General features: G+C 33.1%; 1 protein-coding gene across 3 annotated transcripts; it reads left to right on the top strand.

The window, feature by feature from the left end:
• Nucleotides 1–27,232, top strand: LOC110448370 (brain-specific angiogenesis inhibitor 1-like). 3 transcript variants are annotated; one of them, XM_021494563.1, is made up of 28 exons: nt 1–822; nt 1,166–1,289; nt 3,259–3,321; nt 3,945–4,139; nt 6,120–6,326; nt 6,673–6,816; nt 7,402–7,497; nt 7,732–7,826; nt 9,060–9,263; nt 9,783–9,860; nt 10,190–10,310; nt 10,629–10,730; nt 13,439–13,502; nt 13,757–13,877; nt 14,573–14,619; nt 15,156–15,258; nt 18,053–18,147; nt 18,563–18,665; nt 19,364–19,514; nt 20,539–20,608; nt 21,374–21,440; nt 21,936–22,021; nt 22,996–23,122; nt 23,552–23,593; nt 23,891–23,968; nt 24,152–24,191; nt 25,240–25,328; nt 26,041–27,232. In XM_021494563.1, the coding sequence occupies exons 4-28, from the start codon at nt 3,974–3,976 to the stop codon at nt 26,140–26,142; spliced, it is 2,598 nt and encodes an 865-aa protein (XP_021350238.1). In that variant the 5' UTR covers nt 1–822; nt 1,166–1,289; nt 3,259–3,321; nt 3,945–3,973; the 3' UTR covers nt 26,143–27,232. The 3 variants fall into 3 exon arrangements, with proteins under 3 accessions (XP_021350238.1, XP_021350236.1, XP_021350237.1); XM_021494561.1 differs by having other exon boundaries at nt 2,768–3,321; XM_021494562.1 differs by having other exon boundaries at nt 3,259–4,139.
• The last annotated feature ends 252 nt before the right edge of the window (nt 27,233–27,484 follow it).

Below are 27,484 nucleotides of genomic sequence, written 5' to 3'. Positions count from 1 at the left end.
TTGTAAACACCAGTAGTACTGAGATATTTAATCGTTGAAGGTTCTTTTAAGCGCTTATATATAATACACTTTAGATAAACATTTTTTTATACGCCCGGGTAAAACATCCAAATTCCAACTCAAGGGTAGTTGAACATGTTTTAATTAGTTCAGAACTAGGTCTTTGAAGCATAAGACCTTCCAACGAGTTACGATCAGCCAATTAGAAGTAAAAGGACAGGTTAAAATCGTACAGGTTGCAATTTAAACCGGGAGGAAAAGCGGGATGAAACTGGTACAGATAGGTTAGTAGTTATACTATAGTCGGAAGTTATTTTGTGATTTATATATCAATACATATTTATGATACATAGTTCAATATTCAAAGTGAAGTTTGTTAATCTTGAAAAGAAATTCTCGAGGGTGTTGACATTGGTTTGTTTCAGACACTTATGAATATACACATGAATTACACTGCATGTTTTGTCCTTTTAGGACTAATTGGTGATGCTAGGGACCAAAATGCTAGAAATGCAATTTGGTCAAAACTATTGTTGAAACAGAAGAGGACGGGCGTTAAAAACCCTTTAACTTCTGAACTTATTCAGAGGAGTACTGGTTACCTTACTGTTTTGATGGACTATTAAAAGCACAACGTGCACATAATTGCCTTGTTGTGTTAATTGGCCGCTTAGACTATCTTTGCAATATTGAAATACATTTCTCTGATAACGGACTGTGACGATTTCAAATAAAATTGATTAAAATTGTTTAAATATCTTGACATATGCCGACAATGCTCCAAGTCCAAGTACACTTGTTCCTTGCCAACCTTGCAATGTGGTGAGTAATACAGAGATAAAATATATGTCTGTTTACGAAATGTATTGATTTCTTCATGTTTCATTAAAAAATACGTATTTATACACATTTTTAAGTGAAAAATATCTACATTACATAATAATGATACAATCTACAGTAACAAAAATGGTTAATCTTCACAGGTAAAAGGATGCATTTTTGAACATCAAATCAATATTGGATTTGTACTCTACCGATACAAGTATTTTGAATTCCACGACGATAAGGTTATCTTGTGAGGTTATTTCTAATCTAATATTCACATTGCTTCCCTCAACGTCTGAACAACAAATTGTTTTATTATTGATTTTGCTCCGATTTAAAGAGAATGGATTCACCTTTGACACCGATAAGGTAAAAAGAACGTCCTCGTTGAACTAGCCGGGAGCTCACCTTAAAACTAGCGCCAGTTAAGAAGCAGCTTTGAAAAGAAGATTTCAATTGAAACGGTATGTGTTGTAACAAAATATCATATATATAGTTACTTATTTGTAGTCATTATAATTATCATGTTTAACCAAATGGTTTGATAGCTGTGCCTTCCTCTCTCTAATTGAACTTACTGGATATGTAGCTTTTTCTTTGGCAACGAGTGTAGTTAAAACAGGTTTAAATAATAAATCAAAGTTACAAGATACATATAATGTTTGCGAAATGAGAAAATAAGCATAGTGTGTGTTTTTTAAAGAATAACTCGCTGATAATTATTTTTTAAAGTATCTTTGACATTTGTACTTCTTTTTTGACCTTCAGGACGATGACCTGGTAATGACATGTATTAAGGTTTTAGCTTACCTTGTCTGAATCTTTTAGCACTTCTTCTGAAACACAAATATGTCTAGGGTCATAATATTTGGCTAATACGCTCCTTTATTGAAGCCCAATAAACTATGGTATAATTAACTTGATCTACTTTCAAGGTTACAAGGATAAAATAAATAAAAAACAATGATGATTATATTGGTCAGTTACATGCTGGGATGAAGGGCTAACAAGACGGCTCAAATAACTTGTCTTAACCAGCTTCTCGATAACCAAGAGGCGTTGCTAACTTTTTTTTTTCAAGTTTTACACATTATTGATCAGAAATAGTCCATTGGGCCTCTTGTAGTGTCAATGCATGTATCAGTGAAATGTGATAAAATAGGCATTTATGAAATTATTGACATAATAAGCACATTAATTACTTGCCATATGACCCCTCCCCGTCACCTTGACCTGTGACGTATGAACATGGCACGTGACACTGATCTTTAAACGATTGACACATGATAATCGAACTTTTAGTCAACATTTTATATTTTGATGATGAAAGTGAACACATGGTTTAGCGTCTAGTATAGATTCAAAAGTTTGAGCAAAAAAACTCTTCGTTTAATCAAATGTAAACGATCCAGACACTAATTATACTAACAGACGGATAGAGAGACGAATAGAGAGACGAATAGAGAAACGGATACACATCAAGCAAAGCAATGGTAATCCCAGTTGTATTGGTAGAGCTCAACAAAATTCACAACAAAAGTGTTATTTTGACCATTCAGCAAAAAACGGTTAATTTCCATGAAATTAAAGGACAGAAATAACATACTGACATTGTGATATCTTCAACAAGATTCGTCATTTTGGAAATATGTCATATTATAGTTTGATTTTCTACACAAACAGTGTACGTACTAAACGTGTCACAACGTGTCAAGACCGACTGATCCCTTTGTCAAGCTATGACTGAGGGATCGATTTGTATTTTTACCTGTACGATGATGTGACGAAATTACATATTTTTTAATACACATAAACAAAAATAGAAAAAAATACAAATCGCTCACTCGGTCTGGAAACGTTGTGACTCGTTTAAAACGTACATTGTTTGTTTAGAAAGTAAAGGTTTGATATAATGTATTAAATAATATTATATTGGCATTAGGTCATCGTTATCTGATCACCGGAACTTACCAGCAGTCATGCGTCAGATGCTGTTGGTGGCATTTATTATCATGCATTCAAATATATCAGTTGTCGCAACTGCAAGTACATCAACACTCACACCCTTTTCACTTATATCCACTTCACTTCTAACCTCTTCACCTAAACCTACTTCACTTCCACACTCTTCACCTATACCTTCTTCGCTCCCACCTTATTCGCCTATACCCACTTCGCTCCCACCTTATTCACCTATACCCACTCCACCCACAACTACATCCATATCCATAGCGCCAACACCCACTTCAGATCCAACATCTTCAACATACAAATATACTACAGGATTTAGAAATACAAGTCCAACATATTTTACAAACCCAACAACTGATAATACAACAACAACAACATATCATGCAGAGACAACAACAGATTATATAGAGCAATCATCAGAATATACATCAGATCACACAACAGATGTGTTATCTACAACAGACTTTTCATCTGAGACAACAACGGATCACACGACACCACATATCACAGAAAAGACCACACAAGGTACGTCTGGAATACAATTTTGCGCCTACGTTGGGAACATGCAGTTTTTATATAAACTGGTTTATTTAAATGCCCCTTACTTTATCTTGTGTTTGTTATTCAGAAAAATGTGGTTTAGTTTAGAACCAGGACAGTCGCTTCTTTAAGCTGTTTTTTGTTTCATAACATATAAGCAATGCTGCTTTTGACAACGAATACAAAAATCTGAATGGGATATATATGCAACATCGAAATGTATGCTCATATGATGTCACAATTAAAACAGAAATAACATAAATTAAACCTTGTTTGAAATCGAGGACAACCTATATGCATACAATAATGTCATGTAAAGCATGATGATGATATTGAAATGTTTATGAAATGCTCATTATTAATTCTGAAATATAATTTAACAATTTAACAGCATGATATTGTAAATGGTATACAGGCCAATTTCATTTTTGTTTAAACTTAACCTTTGACAAAGAAGACACTATCACGTTATAAGGTGAAAGGAGCAGAAATGAGCGTCGATGTTATTTAAAAATACAAAATCAAGTAAATCCTTACGATTTAGTTATTCATTTTTATGTAAATTTGTATAATAAACACAACTGAATCTCAACGAAACATGTCAAAAGCTTCACCGGAGGAAGATGGCAACTTGAAAATGACCTGCGAATTTGATGCGAAAGGAAGCTGCGGCAATATTGAATGGCGAATCAGAGACTACAGTGCGAGTAAAAACACATCAAAGATAACGATTACACACAGGGATGATGGTTTTAGAAAACAATCAGAAATTACTATTCACTCTTTGACCCCGAGAGATGCAGGTAAATATCTTGAGTCACCAAACAAAATGTGCAGGTAGTCTTAAACGGTGACAATGCAATTATGCGAACGCAACTGAGTGCAGTCTGCATCCTCAAGAAGGAAAATTGAAAGGCATTGAAATTTGGTTTGAGTGCTTCTTAAATTCATATATGTTATATGATATAATTCAAACGTGTTTTCAACAACCTTTGAATTATACTTGATACGTAGAATTATAAACATCTTCGATATCCAGGGTTTACGCTCACTTTCGTTCTCTGTACGCCTGGAAGGTTTGTTCTCCTTTCTCCCACTTTTTTCTGATCAAAGGAATTATATAAACACTGGACAACAATAGAGGTGTCATTATATTCTGTTCTGGTATATTACAGGTAGATTATTTACCTGTATTTACCTGTTCACCAATAGGAAATACTTTGTTATTTATAGGAATATTTAACAAATACATTTCCTGATTTTTCGTAATATTTACTGGAATTATGAATACATATATACAATATTCCAGTTATTACTTAATAAAAACACATCAAAATACATTAACTGAAAACCTGCTTCTATCAATTTCATATTAAATCAATTTTATACATTTTTACTATACATTTACATGTATGTTATATATATATTTCATAAAATAGAATTAAATTTAGCAAGCAATTTATGACAAATATAATCAGTAAAGACAGAGTTGGAGGTTGAATCTTGGTCTTGAGTAGTGTAAAGAATCTTTGGTATGTTGCCTGGCTCTTGCTGGGAAGTAGACTGTATACAAGTGGGTACATCTGGTCTCCAATCCTGGCGTGGACGGTGTAGATCTGCTGAAACTGAGTCGGGCACATGTAAAACGTTCCATCACAGAAGAGAGTGTCGGTGTCAGGTGTTAAGATTCATTATTATCAACTAGAAATATCGGTGGACCCAAGACATATGGGGTTATCAAATAGAAATATAACTAATGATTATGTTCTAGGGGGAAATAATCTAATGAGTGATACTAAGTTATTAATAATTACACTGAAGACGCATTTATTGGTAAAAAGATTCTCTGAAAATAATGCTCCAATGTGAATTTGCTTCACCCTAAATTAAATCAATTTAAATTTAAATTAAAAAAATAAAAAAAATAATCAAAGCATTATCATCTATATATATATACTATTAAGTATATATAATACATAAAATATTTGTGGATTTCACGTTACTGTTTTGTAGGATCTAGCTGATGAAAATGGTATATGATATGAAAAAAATGTCTAAAAATGATGAAAATAGACTATATCAAAGCTACATGTATATGACAGTACTGTATACAGGATACAGATAATGTAGGAGAACACAGGTAAAAACTAGGTAAAATATATATGAAACAGACTATAACTGCTATCACAACATTACTGCCTCTATGTTGTTTTTTAAAAAGTTGGGGAAAGGAGAACACACCGCCTGGAATATGTCATAGCAAAAATGAAGGCCTGCGGCTAGCTATTTGATTGGTGTCAGGTAAAAGATCATGACCAATCACTAGGCTGAGACTTGTTCTTTGAAGATTACAGAGGAGCGACGTCCGACTTCAAAGCCTGAAAATTTTACCGTTAGGTGACCGTGAGATTCTTTTGATGTACATCAAAGGATCAAACTAGTCTTCTCGTCTCGTCCAAAAGGTGGTGCACACTGCGCCTTCGATTTTGCTATGACATATTCCAGGGTTGTGGCGAAAGTAAGCTGTAAGGAAACGTCCCTTTACTTATTTATGAAATATCATCAAAACACATTTCTAATATGTTTTAAAAGAAACTATATACGAAGGTATCTCTGCTCAACGAAATATCTTGAAATACTCCTTCAGTTATCAGGGTTTTCTTTGTAAGACTAGCACAATGTTAAAATGAAAGGTATAATTATCCTAAGATGCATTTAGGTTTTACAGATACAAAGCAAAACGGGAACCCTTTCAATACTAATAAAAAATATATTGATTTCAGGAAAGGTATACTGTGGTCTGGGAGGCCAAAACATGGTGTTTAATGTAACGGTTCAACCTTTGCCGATTCTGAAGATTTTTCCTTTGTCTACGGCAGTAGAGGAAGGGAATAACGCAACCATCGTTTGTAAGATAAGCAACTGGCTTGAAATCAACTGGTCTAATTGGACAATTACCTTGTTCCATGATGGATCACCACTGCTAAGCGGTAAATCAAGTTATTCATTCATCCAATGCAGCCTACAATTGTTGAGATATTTTTAAATTACTGCAAGAAAACTTTAAAGTTTTCATAAAGTCTTTAAAATATGTCTGAATAATCAGTAGCAGGTTGTTTTGCTTTCTTTCAGTTATGGGAATAGCAATATATATTACATTAGTAAAATTACATATAACGTTCAATAATATTACCGTCGGTTATTTAATATTGGAAAATAACAGATGAGTTGTAGAATGCTATAACGAAGATAATTAATATATTGTGACTGTTAGATATCACATTTTCTTACTTTCCCCTTCCCATTTTTTTTACATAATGAGGCTAATATTTTCAGAAACAAATGTGTCAGAATTGCAATTGCCTTTTCCGACCATTAAATCGTCCGATGGTGGGTATTACCTATGTAAATTGTGCCGAAAAAATCCGCATGAAAAGTGTTTGACTCAGACCAGCAGCCTCATAGTCGATACAAAAGCAGGTAGGTATATTTAACTTATCGTTTTGGTACATTTCATCCTCGATACTCCAGGGATTATGGTCACTTTTGCACTCTAAACCCCTTGAATATGTCATAGCAAAATTGAAGGCACGTGGTTAGCTATTTGATTGGTCTCGGGTAAAAAAAACCTTACCAATCGCTATGTTGATACCTGTCATTTGAAGATTACAGAGGGGCGACGCCCGACTTCAAAGCCAGCAACACGATGCCTTCAATTTTGCCATGACGTATTCCAGGGATGCAGATAACGAAAGTGTTTAGACGTGTTGGATAAAATAGATTATGTAATTGATGTATTCTTTTTATAATAATTAGCATATCAAGTTATATCATCAAGCGACAGTGTGAATACAGGTTAAAAATAGCGGCTATTCCACATCAAGTAGCAACCATGATATACAAGCATTATAACCTGATGAAATAAGAGAAATATATCTTGATAGTATCAAGTGTTATCCCTATTCCTTTACCTGATGTCCTTCTTTATGTTCTTAAATAAAAATTGTGAACTAGAATGCCAAACCATTTTTGCATGGTTTCGTTAGTGAGGAATTTATTTTGCAGTTATCCGTTGTCCTGCAGAGCTCATCAATGGCATCATATGGGAAGCAACCCCAGCTAATTACTCCTCGACAAATAATTGCCCGTCCGGATACTTAGGTAACAGAAACGTTTATCATAAATGTATATTATTTGATTTAAAAGTTGTTCAAAACAAATGATCAAAGATGCCATATGTTTAAATACCGAATAGAGGCTAAAACAAAGTGTATTGCTTCAATATAGTTATGAGTTTCGCTGAAAAATGTCTCACACAGGGGCAAAATTATTGACACGTGTTTCATTTTTGTATTATGAGATTGTCGTCAAACTATCGTCCTTTATATTTTTTAGGAACTGCAAATCGACTTTGTAATGGAGATGGGAGATGGGACAGTGTAAATATGTTTGAGTGTGTTAGGGAAGAGATTTTGCTTGCAACGAATGAGGTATGTGGAAAACTGTCCATAGGGATTGAATCAAAGATAAGTTGTAAAACAGGAAATTGTCAAAGTGTAAAACTGTATACAAATCCTGCGGTGCTTCAACAAACAGGGAAAAAATATACCACTGTTTTAACATAAAGGACAAAATATAACACAGCGTCAACACATAAGGAAACAAAATATACCACACCGTGAACAACAAAGTTATTCAACATTTACCGTCAACATATAATGAAAAGATTAACCACAGCATCAACACATAGAGACAGAACATACCGAAGCGATGAAACATAAGGATGAAATACCACAGCAAAACAGACAATGGAGGGTTGTATCGTAGCCTAACATATCAGATATTAGTTTATCTTAACATCAACATATACTGGGTCAAAAGATACCTCAGCGTCACCGCAGATAAAAATATGCCACAGTGTCAAATAAAATAAACCATAGCGACAACTTACATGAACAACTATACCACAGCGTCAACCCACAATGATCAGACATAGTTCACAGTGTCAACATACCCGAACAAAATATACAACATTACAACAATGTCAAGACTCATGACCAAACAGTTCACTGCGGCAAAACACAGTGACAAAATTTCCTGCAGTGGCAATTTGCAGTGACAAAATAAATCATATCGTCAGTATTCAGAAACAATACTTTACACAGCGTGAACATAGTTGGGGGATATATGAGAGCGTCAACACAAATAAGGAGACAAAATGTCTATGGCGTCACGGTGGAGACATGAAGTGGATTATTGAAGTGAGGGTAAACACTTCTTACAACCTCTGTTTCACTTGCCATGGTGTCTTCCTTCTTATGTAATAATAATAATAATAATAAAAACAACAACAAAAGCACAAAAAAACAACGACCTCAGATACAATGTCAACAAATTTTCATAGTGAAATCACTTTATTTCAAATCAGGTAATGAAAACGGGTCCGTACACATATGTCCGCGTGAATTGCGCTTTTCCCTATAGAAAATTGAAATATTTTAGTGCTCTTTATCACTTTACTCTAAAAAGCGACTATATCTAACTATTTTTGTGGTAAGGAATTTATACTTATTAATTCATTATGTTCTTTGTTTTTGCGTGAACACCTTTGCTGCTTTTATTTCAAACACAAGATCTTATGATCTTTACAGATTAATATCATAAGACGGTTAACTATATTCTGGCATTTTGTTTCTCATGTTTGTTTCAATTTTATCTTTCAGATTAACGACCTCAATCAGTTTGGAGGCACCACAGAGGAGAAAGGTAAACAGATAGGGTATGCATTAGACATAATCGCCAATATGACACTGCCTGGGGACAACAAACAGATGACTGCTGGCGATCTGCACAATACAACAGCTGTTCTTAACCATATGGTGGAACTCATTACATCCGACGAGAACACAGTAAGAGTGAACAAAACGGTATGTATATTTGAAAATACCAAGAATACCAGTCATTTTAAGAGTGATTAGTTTCTAAAACATGAAACGTATAAGGAACATAGTTTGTGACAATTCGTTTCAATGATTAATATTTTACTTTTCCCCAATGTCTTGTTTAAAACTCTATTTAATGATAAATAAGTAATAAGTATTTAGTTTCAATATATATATGTTTAACTTATCATACCAATGTGAATATATTATCGTTTAAAATTTTGCTAACCATCGCCAAACATTAAAAATAAACAGGTTCCCATAACCCCGCAAGTTCCCGTCATTTCATGATTGAAACATTATTGACTTGCTATCTTGTTCGATTAAAAATAGATAAATGTCTCTGCAATCATTTTTTTTCACTTTCGATATGAACATTTCATTTTCTGAGATTTTATATGAATACAGCGCACCTTCCTTAAACTGATACTACTTTGTATCGATTTTGTTTGTATCAATGATATGAACTCATTCCTTTTTTTTCTTTTTCTTTACTGTGTAAAGAAGTTTGTAGGAATTATTAGTGACATGCTCTCAGAAAGCAATAAGGCCTCATGGACGAAAGTCAATGACAACAGCAAGGTATACAGACGAAAAAAGCTAAATGATTTGGTAAAGATTTGACAATACCCGGAAAACGACGTCAGTAAGCTTGAGTGAAAGTGCACCGGACACTGCATGATATTTTGTTTGTTTTAGCGTTTACCTTGGCTAATTGAACGTAATGTGGCAGGATGATGCAACCTCTATTACTACTAGAGGCTACAACATATTTCTTCATTCAGTTACAGTATATGCATCGACGTTGGTGTATGCTAATGACAAATATACACAAAACATCCATATAATACAATAGTAAATAACAACCAACATTTTTTCTGTAATATTGTTTTTATTTCTTTCCATGGAAGAATACTGACTTGCCATCTGGAGCCACCAGCCTGTTGATGACGGTGGAAAGATTTGGTTCGGCTGTCGCAAAAAACCTTACAAGTCGGAACGCAAAAATTAATATTATCACACCGAATATTAGTAAGTGATCATCACCTCAGTGTTTTTTACAAACTTCCATTCCCGACAATAGGTTTCTCTCCCAATCTATTTTATCATGATAGTTCAGGACGTCATTCCCTCCGTTTTTTTCTCTGTTCCTGATATTGTGTTTTCATATTGAATCCATTCTCTTTCTGTGCTAGAACATTGTTAATTTTCTATTTTCATCGATAGCTTTTATTTGTGTTTCAAAACGTTAATAAGTGAAATTTAAAAACAAAATTTGCCTTATGATTTGAAATTCTTCATGGACAGACACACAATTTTTCTCTTTTTTTTTCTCTCTCTCTCTCACAGTTATCAAAATTGAGAAACCAAGCTCTTCGAACATAGAATTCAAACCAGAAAACTCTTCTCCAGGGTCAGGACACGGAATATCACTGAATCTACATGACTTTGGTGAGTTTTTAATAAAGGCAGTGTTGATTATCTCTGCATTGTTACGTTAAAAAATAAGTGACCTTTGGCCTTTGGAATGTAAGTTGATTCTAGTTGACACCATAAACAGTAAATTACAATAATTTGTTTATAAAAATCTTGATGATAATGCATTAAATGCGTTTTTGCTGATTTGCAGTAATTGAATGAAGTATTCTCATATTTTTGGGGGTTCTTAGGAATTTTAAATGTTTTAGAACAGGCATTGTTCGTTCCACCAAAACAAGACCTAGTCCGAAATGTTTTTTGCGTCAGACAACCCTGGGAAGTCTCGTTATTAGATGAATCATGGATACTAAATTCCGAGTGTACCGTGAAATAATATAAGACTTACAGTGAAATAGTTGTGCTGCCGTCGGTAACAGAGAATTTCAGTAGTTTTACGGATCGCACGAGGATAATATTGGTCTAAATATGAAAACATAACACATGCATCATCTTTGAACCAGCGTATTTGATTGGATGTTATTGATCACATGACGGGACAATAAAACATCATGTCGTCCTATCGCTCCCGCATTCTCTCGGTCATATTTCACTTATTCGGAGCCTTTGTACAAAAATTTGGCAACAGCCACCACAACCGAGTTCAGAAAGCCTGAAACCGATGACAACAATGGTGCGACATAATGTAATATTTATTACCATTGTTGTTGGGATGCAAGATTGTTTGTTTCTCCCCGATTCAGTATACTAGGGCCTCGTCCTCACGAAACATAATTATTCTTGGAGAAACAAAGACCCGGGTTTCCCTATAACAATGACAATGATATAGCAATAACAAATAATATATACATTCATTTATTTTCGTAAAAATGCACATGTCCCCATACCTACGGTGTCAACATAATTTCCTCGACGGATATCATGAATTATGTTTTGTAAATAAGTCGTACTAGCTAGTTCTTTGGAAAGGCATTTCACATTGGCTGTAGACTATTCACCTTTATCCACACTGCAAATCACCGTATTTGGAGACTTGATACGGTTTTTGAAAGCGGATTGAAACATTCTGAGGTTGTATAAATAAAGAGTTTTATTTCAAATTTAGATGTTTATGGCCAGAGAAAAGAAATCGAAGGCAAATTGTTTTGCGTCAATATGCTTTTTTTTATCCTGTGGCCAAATTCGTACCAAGTAAAATGTATCACCACGTTGCAGGGAAGAAAATTCATTGTGATACAACATTTTTTTCTGAATACACACTCTTCACATATCCCGAAGATGAAACTTGATATTGCAAATAATTTTTCGTCACTTTGAAATGAGTGAAATGAAAGCATTTGCACTATTTGATTGACAAAGGAAATAGACGTTTTCGAAAGCTCGCTAAATAAGTTTTTAATTCATGTTTGTGCTCAATACAAACTTAGTCTTTATGAGTGTTATATTAATATTTGAAAAACTGTATAAACATAATATTTCGCTTGAACTCTAATTATAGGTTAAAATTCAGGCAAGTCTTTACGTTGGAGTAAAATATACCATCAGTACGATAGATAAATTGATGTTATACGGTATGATAATTTGCCTTCATTCACAAATGTGCAGGGATTTTTGACAAAGAATTTATTTCAAAGCAAACCCCCTCAGCGAAATAATTAGATTAACAGAGTGTAAGGAGAGTAAATGTTGTAAACAACTACTAACAAAGATCTCATTAATGCACAAAACTATTAACGCTTTTATTATGATGGTTCACATGAATTATATCTTTGGTCTATGTTTGATGAAATTACATGTGTTTTTTGACTTTGTACGGTTATGCTTAATTTGTATTTATCTTACATCATCATAAAATTCAGTTGTAGTATTGTAATATAAAATATCACTTTAATGCTTCTTTATCGCACTAAATATGATAGTTTTTTCATCAGTTTATATTGAAAGCATATGTACATAATTATAAAAGGGGCATCACTCAAAATACCATTTTTGTAATATTTGCGTCAAAAATTTGCTTAAATTATTTATCAAAGTTTCTGATAACTATCAACAAATAAATAAATATACAATTATTATAATTTAACGAGAAAAATATCATGTCAACGTTGAATATGAAACTGAATTCACATGGTACATTCTATTTGGTATAGGACCATATCAGATCTTTATTTATTAGAAATGCTTTTAATTCTTTGTAGTTTGCTATTTTCTTTTATTTTTTTTATTGCTATTTTTTTCAACATGCCAGGGGTTACGCTTACTTTCGATCTCTGAAACCCTTGAATTTGTCATGACAAGATAGAAGACTCAGCGTTCAACAACTTTATGCTGATACATGACAACTAGTTTGATACTTTGATGTAAATCAAAAGAATTGCACGGTAGCGTATGCTAATGATACAATTAACCGGATATGAAGTCGGAAATCGCGTATCAGTAATCTTCAAAGGGCAAGAGTGTACTAGTATTATTTTTCACCTGAAACCCATCAAATAACTAGCCGCGTGACATCATTTTTGTCATGACATGTTGCAGGGGCGCAGAGAACGTAAGTGAGTATTTCCTCTGGAATTTCTATGATGTTTTGATGTAATATGAGTTCTACTTGTTAAATACAAAATGAAAATTATTTTGAGTGACACCATCCCAAAAGCTGATGAAACTGTACAAAGTATCAGAATAAATGTAAAATGATTCAAGTCTTTTGTTTTCGTTGTTGACAGATGATATAACATTTACTGCTGCCCTATACAAAACCATGGGATTTCTTCTTCAAAACAAGAACGGGTAAAATCCTTCACAACTCTATTTATATGGAAAATCAAATCAAATTATTGAATTTTTGTTATGAATCGTTGAATTATTCATTTTTTGTTTGAAACTTTTGAAAATAAAATCAAACCAGAATAGCACGTCTTTACAATTTATATTTGTTTAACACGAAACTTTTATACAAAATTGATAAAAGGGAACTTGAATGAAAGGCACTAATTCAATATTTTCAGTCTTTCATTTATCTAGTTGAGTTTTCAATTTCGCAGTTCTGACGGTGTTCAACAGTATACATCCGAGGTCCTATCACTGTCCATCAACGGTAGGGAAACGAACCACCTTAAAACTCCTGTCATGTTGACATTTGACACGGTTAACCTTACACGGGATGTACGTATATATTTATTCGTCTTTATTTTATGTTCGTATTTAGAATACTGATTTATATTAGATGTTATGTTTTATTTTGTATTTTATTATGTTATTTATGGTTTGTTAATGTTTTTCAATAAAAGTAAACTCGGCAAAACTTGTGTCTATCAATTAATATTAATAACTATATGAACCATGGTAACAGTATGCTTTTCAGACAATTCTGTCCAGTGTTGCTATATGCCATGAGCGATAACTCGCTAACAGTAAATTTGTATTTGTTTGAATAACCTGAATAGCAAATAATATTAAAGTTCATGTAACAGCAAATGTTTTGGCAAATAGTGCGATCCAAGTATTGTCAACTTCATCAAACAAAAGTTTAGTCTTAGACAGTATCTAATGTAAAATCCTTAAGGATTCGCAATATTGTCCGGTTTAAGAGAACAAAATACTGTTGCCAATGACTTAAATGCGGATTACATTATTCAATGGCTTAATTAAGATAACAACAACGTTTTCCTTAAAATTAACGTTAATATGTAAATATTTATAATCAGAGTTTTGCTAGAATTTGAAACAAATAGTTATGATATGTGTGTATGTGAGAAAAAATATGTTATATTAATACGATCATAACGAAGATAAGTATAAATACAAGAACGATATTCGAAAGATATGCACTTATATTAATAATTACATTTTCATCTCAGCATAATCTGACGAACAACATTAAAAAGAGATGTGTATTCTGGAATGAGTAAGTTTGATTTTTTTTATACTGATTTACAAAAGTATATTATGATTATTTGTAACTTTATGAATAAGAAAGTATAGAAAGTAGAGAAAGGATTTGTTTTTATCATGTAGGAAAAATGCAATTGTTATAAAAGGATGTATTTGAAGTGTTAGCTACGGAAAATTATTTTTTTTGTGCTAAGCTACACTACATTGCTACCGATCAGCGCCATTTTTTTCATTAGTTCATGTTTTCGTTGGTTAAAGTGTCTTGCCAGGTCTATTGATCATCACGTTGTTAAGAATGTTATTTGATTAGTTTTGACTAATTCTTGACCAAATTACAATTTTCCATGTGTCTTAAAAAGTTTTATTATTAATCATAAAAAACTTCATGGCGAAATAGGAATATGTGCAAAGTTTCCGGGAATTATCATAATTAACTAATTTGAGACATGCATTAAGTAAATTATATCTATCACGGTTTGCGATCTGGCGACAATTCTGAAAATGAACGTGTGATGGAGGGTGTTCTCGATTTATCTTTTCTATTTACAGAACACAGGGCTGGCTATCTCAGGGCTGTAGCTGGGTAAATCATTCCTGTCAGTGTACACATCTCACAAACTTCGCCGTTCTTATTAGTCCCATAGAGGTGTCGGTAGGTAAACTATTTGATATTTTCTTGCTTTTAATCAGCGAAATCAAACCCTATAAAATATCTAAATGTATGATATGTAGCATGTTTTATATCACCCATTGTGACATGACAAGCAGCGATTATATATATATATATTTTATCACAAATCCACGTAAAAAGTCAAAATTATGATGTTTTCCTAACTTTTTAACATGTACCCATGTAATTCATAACCATTAAAAGAATATCGAAAAACCAGTCTTATCTTTTTTTTGTCGAAAAAATGTGTTATAAATAAATAAACCTATTTTACAAAAGTTATGAAAACATTTATTTGACTTCTATTACTGACTCTTGTTGGTCCTAATGTTAGTGCACTTTGGGTCCTATTATGGAAGGGAACGGGAGTTATCGGGAAAAACCCCAAGTGGTCTAACAGGTGACACTATACCTTTATGCATTAAACTTTATGCATTCTGTGATACTCTTAACTAAGATAAATCTGATATAGCCATATATGTGTCGACTGTATCAATATATATGTAACTTTTAACTAGCATATGTATTTTACTAGCAGGATAACCATGTTTGCTTAAATATCGATTGCGTAAATATGTTATTTTATCTAACACATGTATTTTACTAACAAGGGGACCATGTGGAAGATTAGCCTTTGGCTAACCATGCATTTCATCCTCAATAAATAAAGTTAATTATTATCATTACCTTTTCATGTCCGATCGGGAAACATGTGTTATTCCTAACTAAAGTAAATAATCCTTGTCAATCAATCAATCTCCATTTTTATGCAACTCTATGGGGCTAGTTTCATACTGATCCTCTCTATGTAGGTAAGGGAAGAACAGTTCATATAATTTATTAATAAGTGTATGTGTTAAAGAAACTCTCTTCTGTTTCTATTTCTTATTGGGTTTTTTTCAGCCAAATGTTTATAATCATGACATGCTGATTTCTCTGATAGAACATAAAGCAGTTAATGTATATAAGTTTGAATATCCTCACGTGTAAATATCTTTCTTGAAACTATCTGTAAAGTATTTTTTCTCTCTCTCGAGGATTTAAATTTGGGTACGAATTGTCACGATTTCAAAAGTACATCTATTTTAACCAACAATTTCCGGGAAATTAACTATCGAAATATAATTGACTCCAAAAAAAAAAAAAAAAAAAAAAGTCGACCNTTTGTCCACTTCCGGTGCTTCCCCATGCGTGAAAGCCTTCTGGGAAATTAAGGCCGCATACTGTCTACAAAAATATGTTGGTAAACCCTACCGTATCGGTATTGATTGCAGTTTACTTGTAAAATATCATGAATTCTCTATTTAAAAAACACATATATTTAATGCAGTGAAGATAAACGAAACATTATATCTTCACAAGTAAAAACTTCACTCTGTAAGTATTGTCCAATCTGAACGGTACATTATATTTCTGCGTAGATTTTCAGTTTCAAGTTTAGATGAAGTGACGGTAGTATAAGTGGTTGAGCTGTTTACCTTTGCAGCATACATTGTTGTTTTTACATAACTACACAATTAATATCATTTTCGTCTGGAAATCTTACCAGAGTTACTAGCAAACGGCAAAATTGCAGTGAAAACCCATTCAAAGTGGCGTTTTGTATTGTTGTCAAGCATGACGTCATTATAATTTGGCGTCAAAAACTACGTTATACATTCCCGCGCTTTTCTGATGTAGCAATATTTGCGCAGCGAAACGTGAAAGAAATGTAAGAAATAGAAAATTTCATGGTTTTCCCGTTCAATACGCTATATTTATTTCACTTGTAATATGAAATAGGCGAGACCCAAACAGCTGGCACACATACACATGAAATTACTGTTTCCTACATAACTTAACAGTTACATTTTGTCAGTAGAGTGAACATCCAGTCCTGTCATTATTCAATGGGTGTACTATTATGTTTTCTTCGTACGGGGGTGGGGGGTGGGGGTTAAACCAGGATACCTTATCCCCCTAAACCCCTGCCTGCTGAGGACTTTTATTTCAAAATATATGTCCCCATATTGGGACAGGGGCAATTTCGGTCCCTTTTTGTTAAAGTCGTTCTGAACAATATGTCATATGCTAATATGGTCGAGTGGTCAAAGTTAACACAACGGCCTTCCATGCGGCCGGGGTTCGATCCCAGAAGTTGTCGTATGCATGGATATGCAGAGCAAGTGTTTTTCTCCTGCCTATACAACTCCAACAACCCAGGTGGANTAGGTGGAGTAGAAATTGGTCTGGGGAGAATTGACCCTTTATCCTAGAAAATGGTTGATATTTTATCCAAAATAGTCAAATAGGGACATTGTCAAAAGAATTCTATATGCATAAATTGCTGCAATTTTGACAAAAGGTGTAAATGATAGTTTATGTAAATCGTCTTATGTCCCCGGCTTCTCTATCTCTCTTAGAAGATGACATTTTTACCAAATCATTGACATTTGGCCCAAAACGTGCGGTTACAACTAGATATTGAGCGTGAACTGAATATTCTGAACAACACAATTAATGCCATTTACAATTTATATGATTATAATTAAATAGATTAAAGTATGCAGGATCCGTTCCCTCGTGGTTGGTGGACTGTCAGTAAGTCATTTTCATAAAATGGTTTGGTGTCCAGCAGCTTTGCTGCATTTTCTTGTTAAGGTTACTTTGACTACGAAGAGGTATATTGCTGGTTGCCTTGGTGATCTCAAAGTAATTTTTATTATAACTTATGAATATGTAGGGATTAATTTTGATGTGTATTTTATCATTGCACAAATACAATCTGTTTTTGAAGGATGCCTATGTTCTCCGGATAATCAGTTTTGTGGGCTGTATCCTGTCGGTGTTATCCACAGTGACAACAATGGTGGTATACCTGAAGCTATGGAGGTATATAGTTCGAAATTAAACGCTTATCTACTGTAGATGCTAATGGAATTAAAGTGAATGCTTTGAAATGAAAAAGAAGTTCTTGCCTCAGATGATCTTTTTATATCCGTTAACATTTAATTTCAGTTTTGAGTTACAATTAATTAATCTAGTATATTAATATATTAATTAATAGCAGTTCGAATATTAAACGCTTATCTACTGTAGATGCTTATGGAATTTAGGTGAATGCTTTGAAATGAAAAAGAACTTCTTGCCTCAGATGACCTTTTATATCCGTATGCATTTAAATTTTGTTTTGAGTTACAATTAATTTTGCTAATATAAGAAAATTTTGTATTTAAAATCAATCTTTAAACAAAAAGCCTAAGAACACTCCAGGTTACATTTATTTTATCAACCTTGGTTTCAAAAGGTATTTAAAAAGTGACAGAAGCCGTTTACTACTAAATCTGTGTGCGGCGCTAACCACTTCCTACGTATTGTTTCTCGTGGGTATTGACAAAACACAAAACAATGTAAGTATGTAAGACATCTTTTCTGAAATATCTAAATTGCCTTTACCACCAATAGATAATTTACTAATACCAAGTAAAAAAAAGTGCACTCAGGCTGAAGGGAACGAAAATGTCACCTTAGTGATTACTTGAAATCCGTCGTGTCAACCACTTTGTGTTTATTAGAAACTTTTTTGCCGAACTCTCGTAAAATACTATCCGTGTTCCGAGTCACGTCAGCAGTATTTGATAAAATGTTTTTAAGGGTTCGGGTACTTATATATATATAGAATATGCAATAGTTTTCTTTTAAATACCTCAAATATTTCAAAGAATGAGTTCGGATTTTTTTACGAGTACGAAGCAGGAGTGAAAATTATCATTACACTCTGCCGAAGGGTGAATAATTTCTGTTATTCAAGGGAAAAACCATTTAATTTACTATTCACTTATTACAATTTTATAGTGTAACGACCAAAATATTACTGGATGAACAAAGTGCGAGATTAAGTAGCATAATCTGGAATTTGGATTTACCATTTGAAACAGTATATCATAAGTATTTTTTTTACCGTTACTCTATCTTTAGCTTTACTGCTTTGAATGCAGCACATGGAAATCACTGTTTTGATTGGTCAATATTAAATGAATAAAGGACTTTATATAATAATATATATTTATATATATATATCATATGTTGTTGTATTTAAATCTGGCAGACTCTGTGTACCACTATAGCCGCATTGCTACACTACTTTCTCCTGTCGACCTTTTGTCTGATGCTGGCGGAGGGTATTCAACTTTTCATATCCGTTACATCTGTGTTTCACGTTAAATCAAAGCTGAGATGGTTACTTCTTCTTGGATGGGGTAGGTAGATATATGGAGTACCATCACATAGCTTTGATATACACACCGTTATTTTAAGAATTCCCGTTCCACTGCCAAATGCTGTAACAATGGATTAGAAACTCTTTTTTTCCGGCATGACTTTTGCTTTGAAAAATCATCTTGAATAAAACCCCAAAACCACACGGGAATTTTAACAAAAGCTAAATATGAAGATATACACAAAATATAATCATCAACAGTGTTCTGAGTATAAAAAATGAAACAGGGCTAGACTGGGATTCGAACCAAGGACTGCAAATTGGTATAATTTCGCGTTAACAAACTGAGATACCTGGTCAAAGGAAGCGTACTGTACTGCAGTTATATCCGAAATGAAATTAAAGGGAAGCGTACTGTATATACGAAAAACCACAGTGTAGTGGGACAGATATTCTTAAATTTTAAAATATTGGTTAAAAATCTATCGGTCTCTCGAGCTCATTTTCGGTCCTTGCATGATCCTCGTTATGTCCTCGTTAGGTTTGTTTTAATGTCAAATGTGTGGAACTAGATTCACAGGTCTCGTTGTCAATGCAAAACAAGTAATACGACGATGAAAATAAAAGTCTTATTTGAAAATATTTTTTAGACATTCAACAGCATTGCTTTATCTATAAAATAAAATCGTTATGGGGGGCGTTTGTTTGAGTGTCGTCAACAACCGATTGTAGTTTTGAGCAAAAAACACATGTCTACCATGACTATTGTACAATTAGATATGTCATACAGTTATCAAGTCTAAAAACGATGCAATTTGAAAATGAAAGAAAGAAAAAGGGGAAAAGATGATTGTTTTTGTTGTTGCTTTATTCATATCTAATACATTGGGTCCTAAACATCTTACACACGTTCGTTAGTCCAAATATTGTTTTGTTAAAAGAAAATCTATTTTACGTATACATACTTTAAAGGAAACTTGTTTGGGTCTCTCGGCATACTTAACTGTTATAGCTGAGTGTATCTGCCTGTCTAAAGTTACAAAAATTACCCATTATACTTGCAGGTGTTCCTTTAGTGGTAGTGGGCGTGACGGTCGGCATGAAATATAACAATGAATACCACTCGGAAGACTAGTAAGTATTTTATACAATTATGAACATTTGAATATTGATATGAACATGAAAATATGATATTGACTGAGCCGAAGCCGAAGTCAATAAGTTTGTTCATGTTTATATTTCATTAGATTTATCCTTCACAAAAATCCATAACTATTCTATTATATGCTTAAATAATAGAAGTCATAATTAGATGGTCTGAAAGGCCTTCAACAGAAGTATAGGGGATTCTCTTAAATTTCATATTAAGAAAATAACAATATTCATCGATAAATCGATCTAAATGAGTTTTTGATAATATTTTTACTTGGAAACTAGGAAATCAATAGTCTTTGTTTTTCACTCAGGCTTCCTTTTAAATAAAAGCAACAAAATATGTTATTATTCTGAAATAATAATAATACAAAAATCCAGTAAAGATGATCAGATGTTTGCGCCATTGTTATCGTCTGCCCTAACCACTCAAACGTTAGTTGTGGTATTTTTGCCCATTTGACTAGAGAGGCTCCGAATGAGTAATAACGAAATATGACCGGGGAAACTCGAGCGCGTGTCATGTCATGGTATAAAATACTCCAATCAGACACGCTGTTATATAGATGAGGTACAACACTATTTTTATAATTATTTATAAAGTGTATTGTGAACATTGTTAAACATTTTTATGTTTAAATACGTATAGATTACTTTCAATTTTAATCGATAAATTATCTAATGCATAAACAAATTAATGATTGTAAAACAAAGCTCAAAATGTCATTACCGGACACACTGTTACAGCTGCTGGCTTACACTGTCAAACGGCGTCTTATACTCCTTTGTTGGACCAGCAGTTGGTGTCATACTGGTTGGTATTGAATAGATATAATTTCACGTAATGTTTGTAAAGAAAATTATTTTGTGCTAATACTTCTATGGGTGTCAAATTGAAAACAGTACATATGCTCAACATTACTCATGTAACAAGGTTGGTTGGTAGCGTTTGCTTTTGCTTATGATTAACAAATAAATGTCTTCTAATATTGGTTTTCAGTTTTTATTCTCCTATTTCAATGGAATGCATCTAACTATCGATTTCGTTATCTTAAGAAACGCTAACTTCTATATATATTTATTTATTATATTGCTAATGCCATAGATTTGTTTTAAATCATATAAATTTACTGTAATTACATGTTTTTATAACTCACCTGGGCTGCACGCGCAGTGTCCATTGTCCTTCCGGCATTCTTTACTTTTTTAGAAGTGTTTAATTGAAACTATTGTCATGCTGGTAAGAAAATCCAGTTCAAAGTTTGTGAACCCTGGTATATTTTGGATTCTTTATTTGTTTTCGTTACAGGTGAATATCATCATCATTTTCTGTGTGATGAAAGCTTTGTATTCGTCACAGTTTATCAGGACGAAAACAGAAAAACAGAAAATTGCGTGAGTCATCATTCATTGCCTTTAATGCGTAAAATTGTTTTTTAACTGTTTCTGGCTTAATTTTTTTTTTACAAATGTGACCACCATTTTTCCTAGTCAAATATCTATTTACAATTTTAATATGATACAATAAGTATCAATATTTCCCCAACGTGCAAACTGTCGGACCTAGCCATTTATCAGGGATAAAATGGTCGTGTGACTGTTGCTTTATATTGTTATGTTCTCTGTAGGAACTTGGTAATAGACATTTATTACAATACATTTATGAATGATTTGAAACGAGTTCGAATCGGAACTCGAATTTGAACTTTGGGAGTGATATTTCTCAGAGGTACCAGAAGGATCTTTCCCTTAATTCGAAACGACAACTTCGCCTTAAAAAAAGAATGTCAGACATGTCAATATAAAGATTTAATCGAAGGTTACCACATTGCATTTTCTGTTAACATGATTCAATATATATCTTATGTAGAATCAATGAAGATGGAACAAATCTGTCATCTCTTGTATATTTATGTAAATAAGACAACTACGTATATGGAATAAATATAGTTACTACATAGTAATATCTTTAATATATTACCGTATTCAGAAATATAGAATAATGAATTTGACGCATATTATGAAAAGGGGAAATTAAACGAATGTTTATCTTATTTGATCTTAACGAAATAGGTTTAACCGAGTTCCAGACAATGTATAAAATTGAATTGCTTTGGAGACATATTTATACTTTCGCCACTACATAATTCAGACATAACTGAATCAAGAAAAAAAAAAGAAAAAAAAACCTCAAAAGAAAACCACCATGTTTCACTTCAACGTACAAATAATCCAAACAGCATTATAGCAACTTCACAAAATGACATTGTATTACACAACATATGATTTTTTGTTGATAGTTTTATTGCATAGCATTACTGCTCCAAATTTATATACAATCTGAAACTACAATCCATTCTGTTTTGCAGTACGGGGGTTAGAAGTGTGACTGTACTACTTCCGGTTTTGGGTGTCACGTGGTTATTTGGAGTTATATCCGTTAATGACGACCTTATCGTATTCCAGTACCTGTTTGCGGTCACCAATTCACTACAGGCAAGATAGAACTATCTCCCCTCTTTTGATAACTATAGTAGAATGTTATACGTTTACGTCATATATTATATATATGATGAAATTTTCATATCATCACTTCAGGACAGGCTATTCTTTTCTTGTCTGTTTGTGTATGCCTTGATATCACATGAAGTGTGTCAGAAGTGGAATCGTGATCCGCTCTTGTTTATTCGCAAAAAAGACTGTTATAATGTTTTATTGTAAATCGAGGTATAAAAAGTCTTCATTATTATGATTTCATAGTATTTTAAAACAGCAAACAACATATTCAAAATTGTCTTGGAAAATACAAATTATTTAGAGTAAGGATTTTGTTGTTGTTAAAATGTGTTGTAAAATTGATAAAACCGATGACTTTCAAAAGTATTCCAGCTCGAATAAATTAAGATGACATTGTTGTTTTTCCAGGGTTTCTTCATATTCTTATTTTACTGTATTTTTAACGTACCGGTAAGTTGATTTTCTTACTGTAAGTATTAATTATTATATGTTTCTAATTAAGTAAGAAAAGGAGAAGGTACTACTAACTAAACTATTCATATACTACATAATCCCTCATCGTTGACATTAAAACTAGCGAGTATGAATGCTAAAATTGGGGTGAAAACAAATAATAATATAGGTTTCTGTTTTTTGAGAATTCAGAAATTTCTTCTAGAAAAAATATGGTTAAACTGCAATTCAAAAATGTATAAAACACATTTATTGTTAATACTTACGTGGTTATTACATATTCATTTATTGAAGGTCAGACGAGCTTTAGAGAAGAAGATTAAGCGATTTGAATACAGGACTCAGTCTTCGAAAATCGGAAGTAAACTACAGGTAATGAATATGAATTAAATTCAAAGCGAAGGGACAATCACACTTAAGAAAATGAGATTTTGTCCCTTTACTGATATGATTTTATATTGTGGTGATCGTTTTTGCCGAAATTCAAATTATTTCCTTTTTTGTCATTTTCTGGATTTGTTTGGATTAATTGATGAATTGGTGTTGACTTGACAGGTGATGAATACAAAGTCCACAGATAGCGGTAAAACTAAAGGTAAAATAATTATTATGCATTCTAACATGACATATATACAAGTAAATTTCATGATATGACAACATGACATGTATGCCAGTTATGTTCATGACATGTCACAATAACATGTATGCCAGTAAGTTTCATAATATGACAAAATGACATGTATACCAGTAACTTTCATGATATGACATCATGACATGTATGCCATTTATTTTCATGATATGACATCATGACATTTATGCCATTTATTTTCATGATATGACAGGACCTGTATACCAGTAATGTTCCTGATTTTACAACATGACATATATGCCAGTAATTTTCATGATATAACAACATGACACGAATGCAAGTAATGTCAAGATATAACAACAGACATGTATGCAAGTAATTTTCATGATATGACAACATGGTATGTAAACCAGTAATTTTCATGATGACAAAATGACATGTATACCAGTAATGTTCACAACATTGACTTGAATATCGTAATCCGATGGGTAATGCATGTCACGTTTTGAGAGACTGATTGATTATGAGATGTCACACATGCGGTAGGGTTATTTCCCTTCCAATAAAGTGTAGTGATTGTTATTTTATCAATAGAAGCACTTAAGGTCAACAAAGACATGATATATTTGCTACTGTCTTAACATAGCATTAACCATGTTCATTAAGTTGGTATCTGACTCATTTCTAGTGAGTTTGAACAACGTTGTCATATATAACGATGCAGTGAAAGTCTTTTTGTTTTGGCCTACACTATTTATTACCATATTAATAAGTGCGATCACATATTTGTGCCTTACAATCATCATATAATTTGATAGTATTTTGTACCTAACATACCGTCTATTGCTATTTTTATAATTGATAACATAAAAAGAATCATTTCGTTGTGTTCTTCGTGTGATGAAATTGAAATGTCAATGATTAACATACCCCAAGCAACCAATCAAAGCGCATAGATCACGATATCACCTTGTTATTAACCATGACGTTTAATTTATCAAATCAAGAGTCGAGTTGTATACTGTGAAAGCCAGATATTCATGCCTTTTTGCAGATGAAGACAGACCACAGCAGCAGTTTCATAACCCAGTGTTCCGTTATCCTCGTCCCTATATTGACCATAACATCGAAGATCCACAATACGTACGTAACCTGTGATCTTATAGCTATCTCATTTAAATGTGCTCTCCGCCGATATCTTTATATCTAAGCAGTCCGACTTTTCTTGATTGTCTAAAACATCCCTACAGGCAGGAATTGAGAAAAAATCTGCTGTTTCACGCGGCATAGTGTTGGTTACAACTAATTTGGGACCTCCCTGCAGAACTGAGGATTTGTTTTTGTGCCTTCAACTTTGGGATAAAACATCAACCAAAAGAAATCCGCTACACCCATAGCAACGTATGGGCTCTTTCTTATTTCTCTCTACTTCCTAAAAACCTTTTTGTTTCTTAATGTCTTGCTTGGTAATATCTAATTTTTGGCCTTAGTGTACAATGTTCCTCAATTGAGGAAGACGCTTGCTTCTGTCCCCAGGACATAACATAACTTAACACACATTGATGAAGGGGTCTCATATTTACCATGCCTCGGTGTATGCAATCAACATATATGTACACAACCCTAAATCGACTTTCAGTAAATCGATTCAACGGCACAAAATAACAAATTGTTCGACAAAATGTAAGAATGACAATAGCTTTTTATAAAAGTGACATTAGTATTCCAGTATTCCAAATATTTTTATCATTCTTTCCATTCTTCCTTGATATAGAAGAATTACCATGACGGACTGTAAATATGAAATAGTGAATACCTGATCGCATTGTGTAATATATGATATTTATATTTTCAGAACGTACAGACGAACCGATCTCTATGCTTGTCATCACCTTACGACACCAGTGCTGTTGGAAACCGATACAATTACAGACCTCGCACGTACATGTTATCGTGAAGGGCACCGTACTAGCACATGTTTAACTTAAAAAGAGCGGGAAAAAGAAACTGCATGTGACATCAGAAAAAAACAATGACTAAGAACAATTAGAATGTTGATAAAAAGGTTTAGGATAGAAAGTGGATATCTACAATTAAGTTTAGGATAGAGAGTGGATATATCTACAACGAAGTTTAGGAAAGAGAGTTGATATCTACAATGAAGTTTCGGATAGAAAGTGGATATCTACAATGAAGTTTAAGGATTGAGAGTTGATATCAACAACGATGTTTTAGGATCGAAAGTGGATATAAGAGATGATGTTTAAGGATATAGAGGAGAGGGTTTTAACAATGAGGTGACGGAAAGAGAGTAGATATCAACAACAAGGATTTAGGATCTAGAGTGGATATCTACAATGAGGTTAAAAGATCGAGAGGAGATATCAACAACGAGGTTTTAGGAACTAAAGTGAATTTATATTGCAGTTTAAAAATCGAGAGGGGATATCTATAATGATATCTACAGTGAGGTTTTAATATCAAGGCTGGATATCTACAATAAATTTCAGGATCGAAAGAAGATATTTTAGGATATTACTGAATATCCACAATGCCATTTGAAGGTATAAAGTGGATATCTACAATGAGGCTTCAGGGTCGGAGGGGATATTTACAACTAAAGTTGAGGATAGAGAGTGGGGGATCTTTAATGAGGTTTAAGGATAGAGATTGGATATGTACAATGACATTTTAAGATAGAGAGGGGGTATTTACATACCGAGTTCCTTTCAGAAAGATGTAGTGAGTTGGTTTTCAAAAACACTGCTACATGTTCAGAAGGCATACACGAGTATCATTCCAGAGTGCACATATATGTTAAAGTTTGTGTTCGAGTGGCTTAAGAATATACCTTATATCTATTTTCCAGGATTATACGTTCAAGCGACGTCTCCAGAATAAGGCGATAATTGTGGTATTACTTACTTCAAATTTAATTTGTTTGAACTATTTGGCAAACAGTGTAGTATGGGAAAATGATGATGTAAAGTAGAATATTACGATCCATTGTTCAAATAATGATATGGAATAAGACAATAGAAACTAATTCAATTAATTATTAAATACGTTAAACACGTATCAATTTCTCTCATCACGTATTTGTGTTTGTTTGTTTGTTTGATTTTGTTTAACGTCCTATTAACAGCTAAGGTCATTTAAGGACGGCCTCCCCTGTGTGCAAGATGCATGCGTGTAGTGTACGTATTTGTGCTATTTCAATATAATAAGTAAAACTTCAAACGATGTATATATTTTTTTCAAGGGAATCTGCCTTTTCGCTGAACTTATTCAATATTCCA

The sequence above is a fragment of the Mizuhopecten yessoensis genome, unplaced genomic scaffold, assembly GCF_002113885.1.
Source record: "Mizuhopecten yessoensis strain PY_sf001 unplaced genomic scaffold, ASM211388v2 scaffold4025, whole genome shotgun sequence".
In the NCBI taxonomy this organism is placed as follows: Eukaryota; Metazoa; Mollusca; class Bivalvia; order Pectinida; family Pectinidae; genus Mizuhopecten; species Mizuhopecten yessoensis.
The sequence above is the reverse complement of the archived record's forward strand: the minus strand, read 5'-3'. Positions and strand labels throughout refer to the sequence as shown.

Coding starts and splice junctions, on each gene's coding strand:
- LOC110448370 (XM_021494561.1), top strand. CDS start 2,805: ATGCGTCAGATGCTGTTGGTGGCATTTATTATCATGCATTCAAATATA. Junction 6,817..7,401: donor CATAGTCGATACAAAAGCAG/GTAGGTATATTT, acceptor TTTATTTTGCAG/TTATCCGTTGTCCTGCAGAG. Junction 13,878..14,572: donor CGGTTAACCTTACACGGGAT/GTACGTATATAT, acceptor TTTTCATCTCAG/CATAATCTGACGAACAACAT.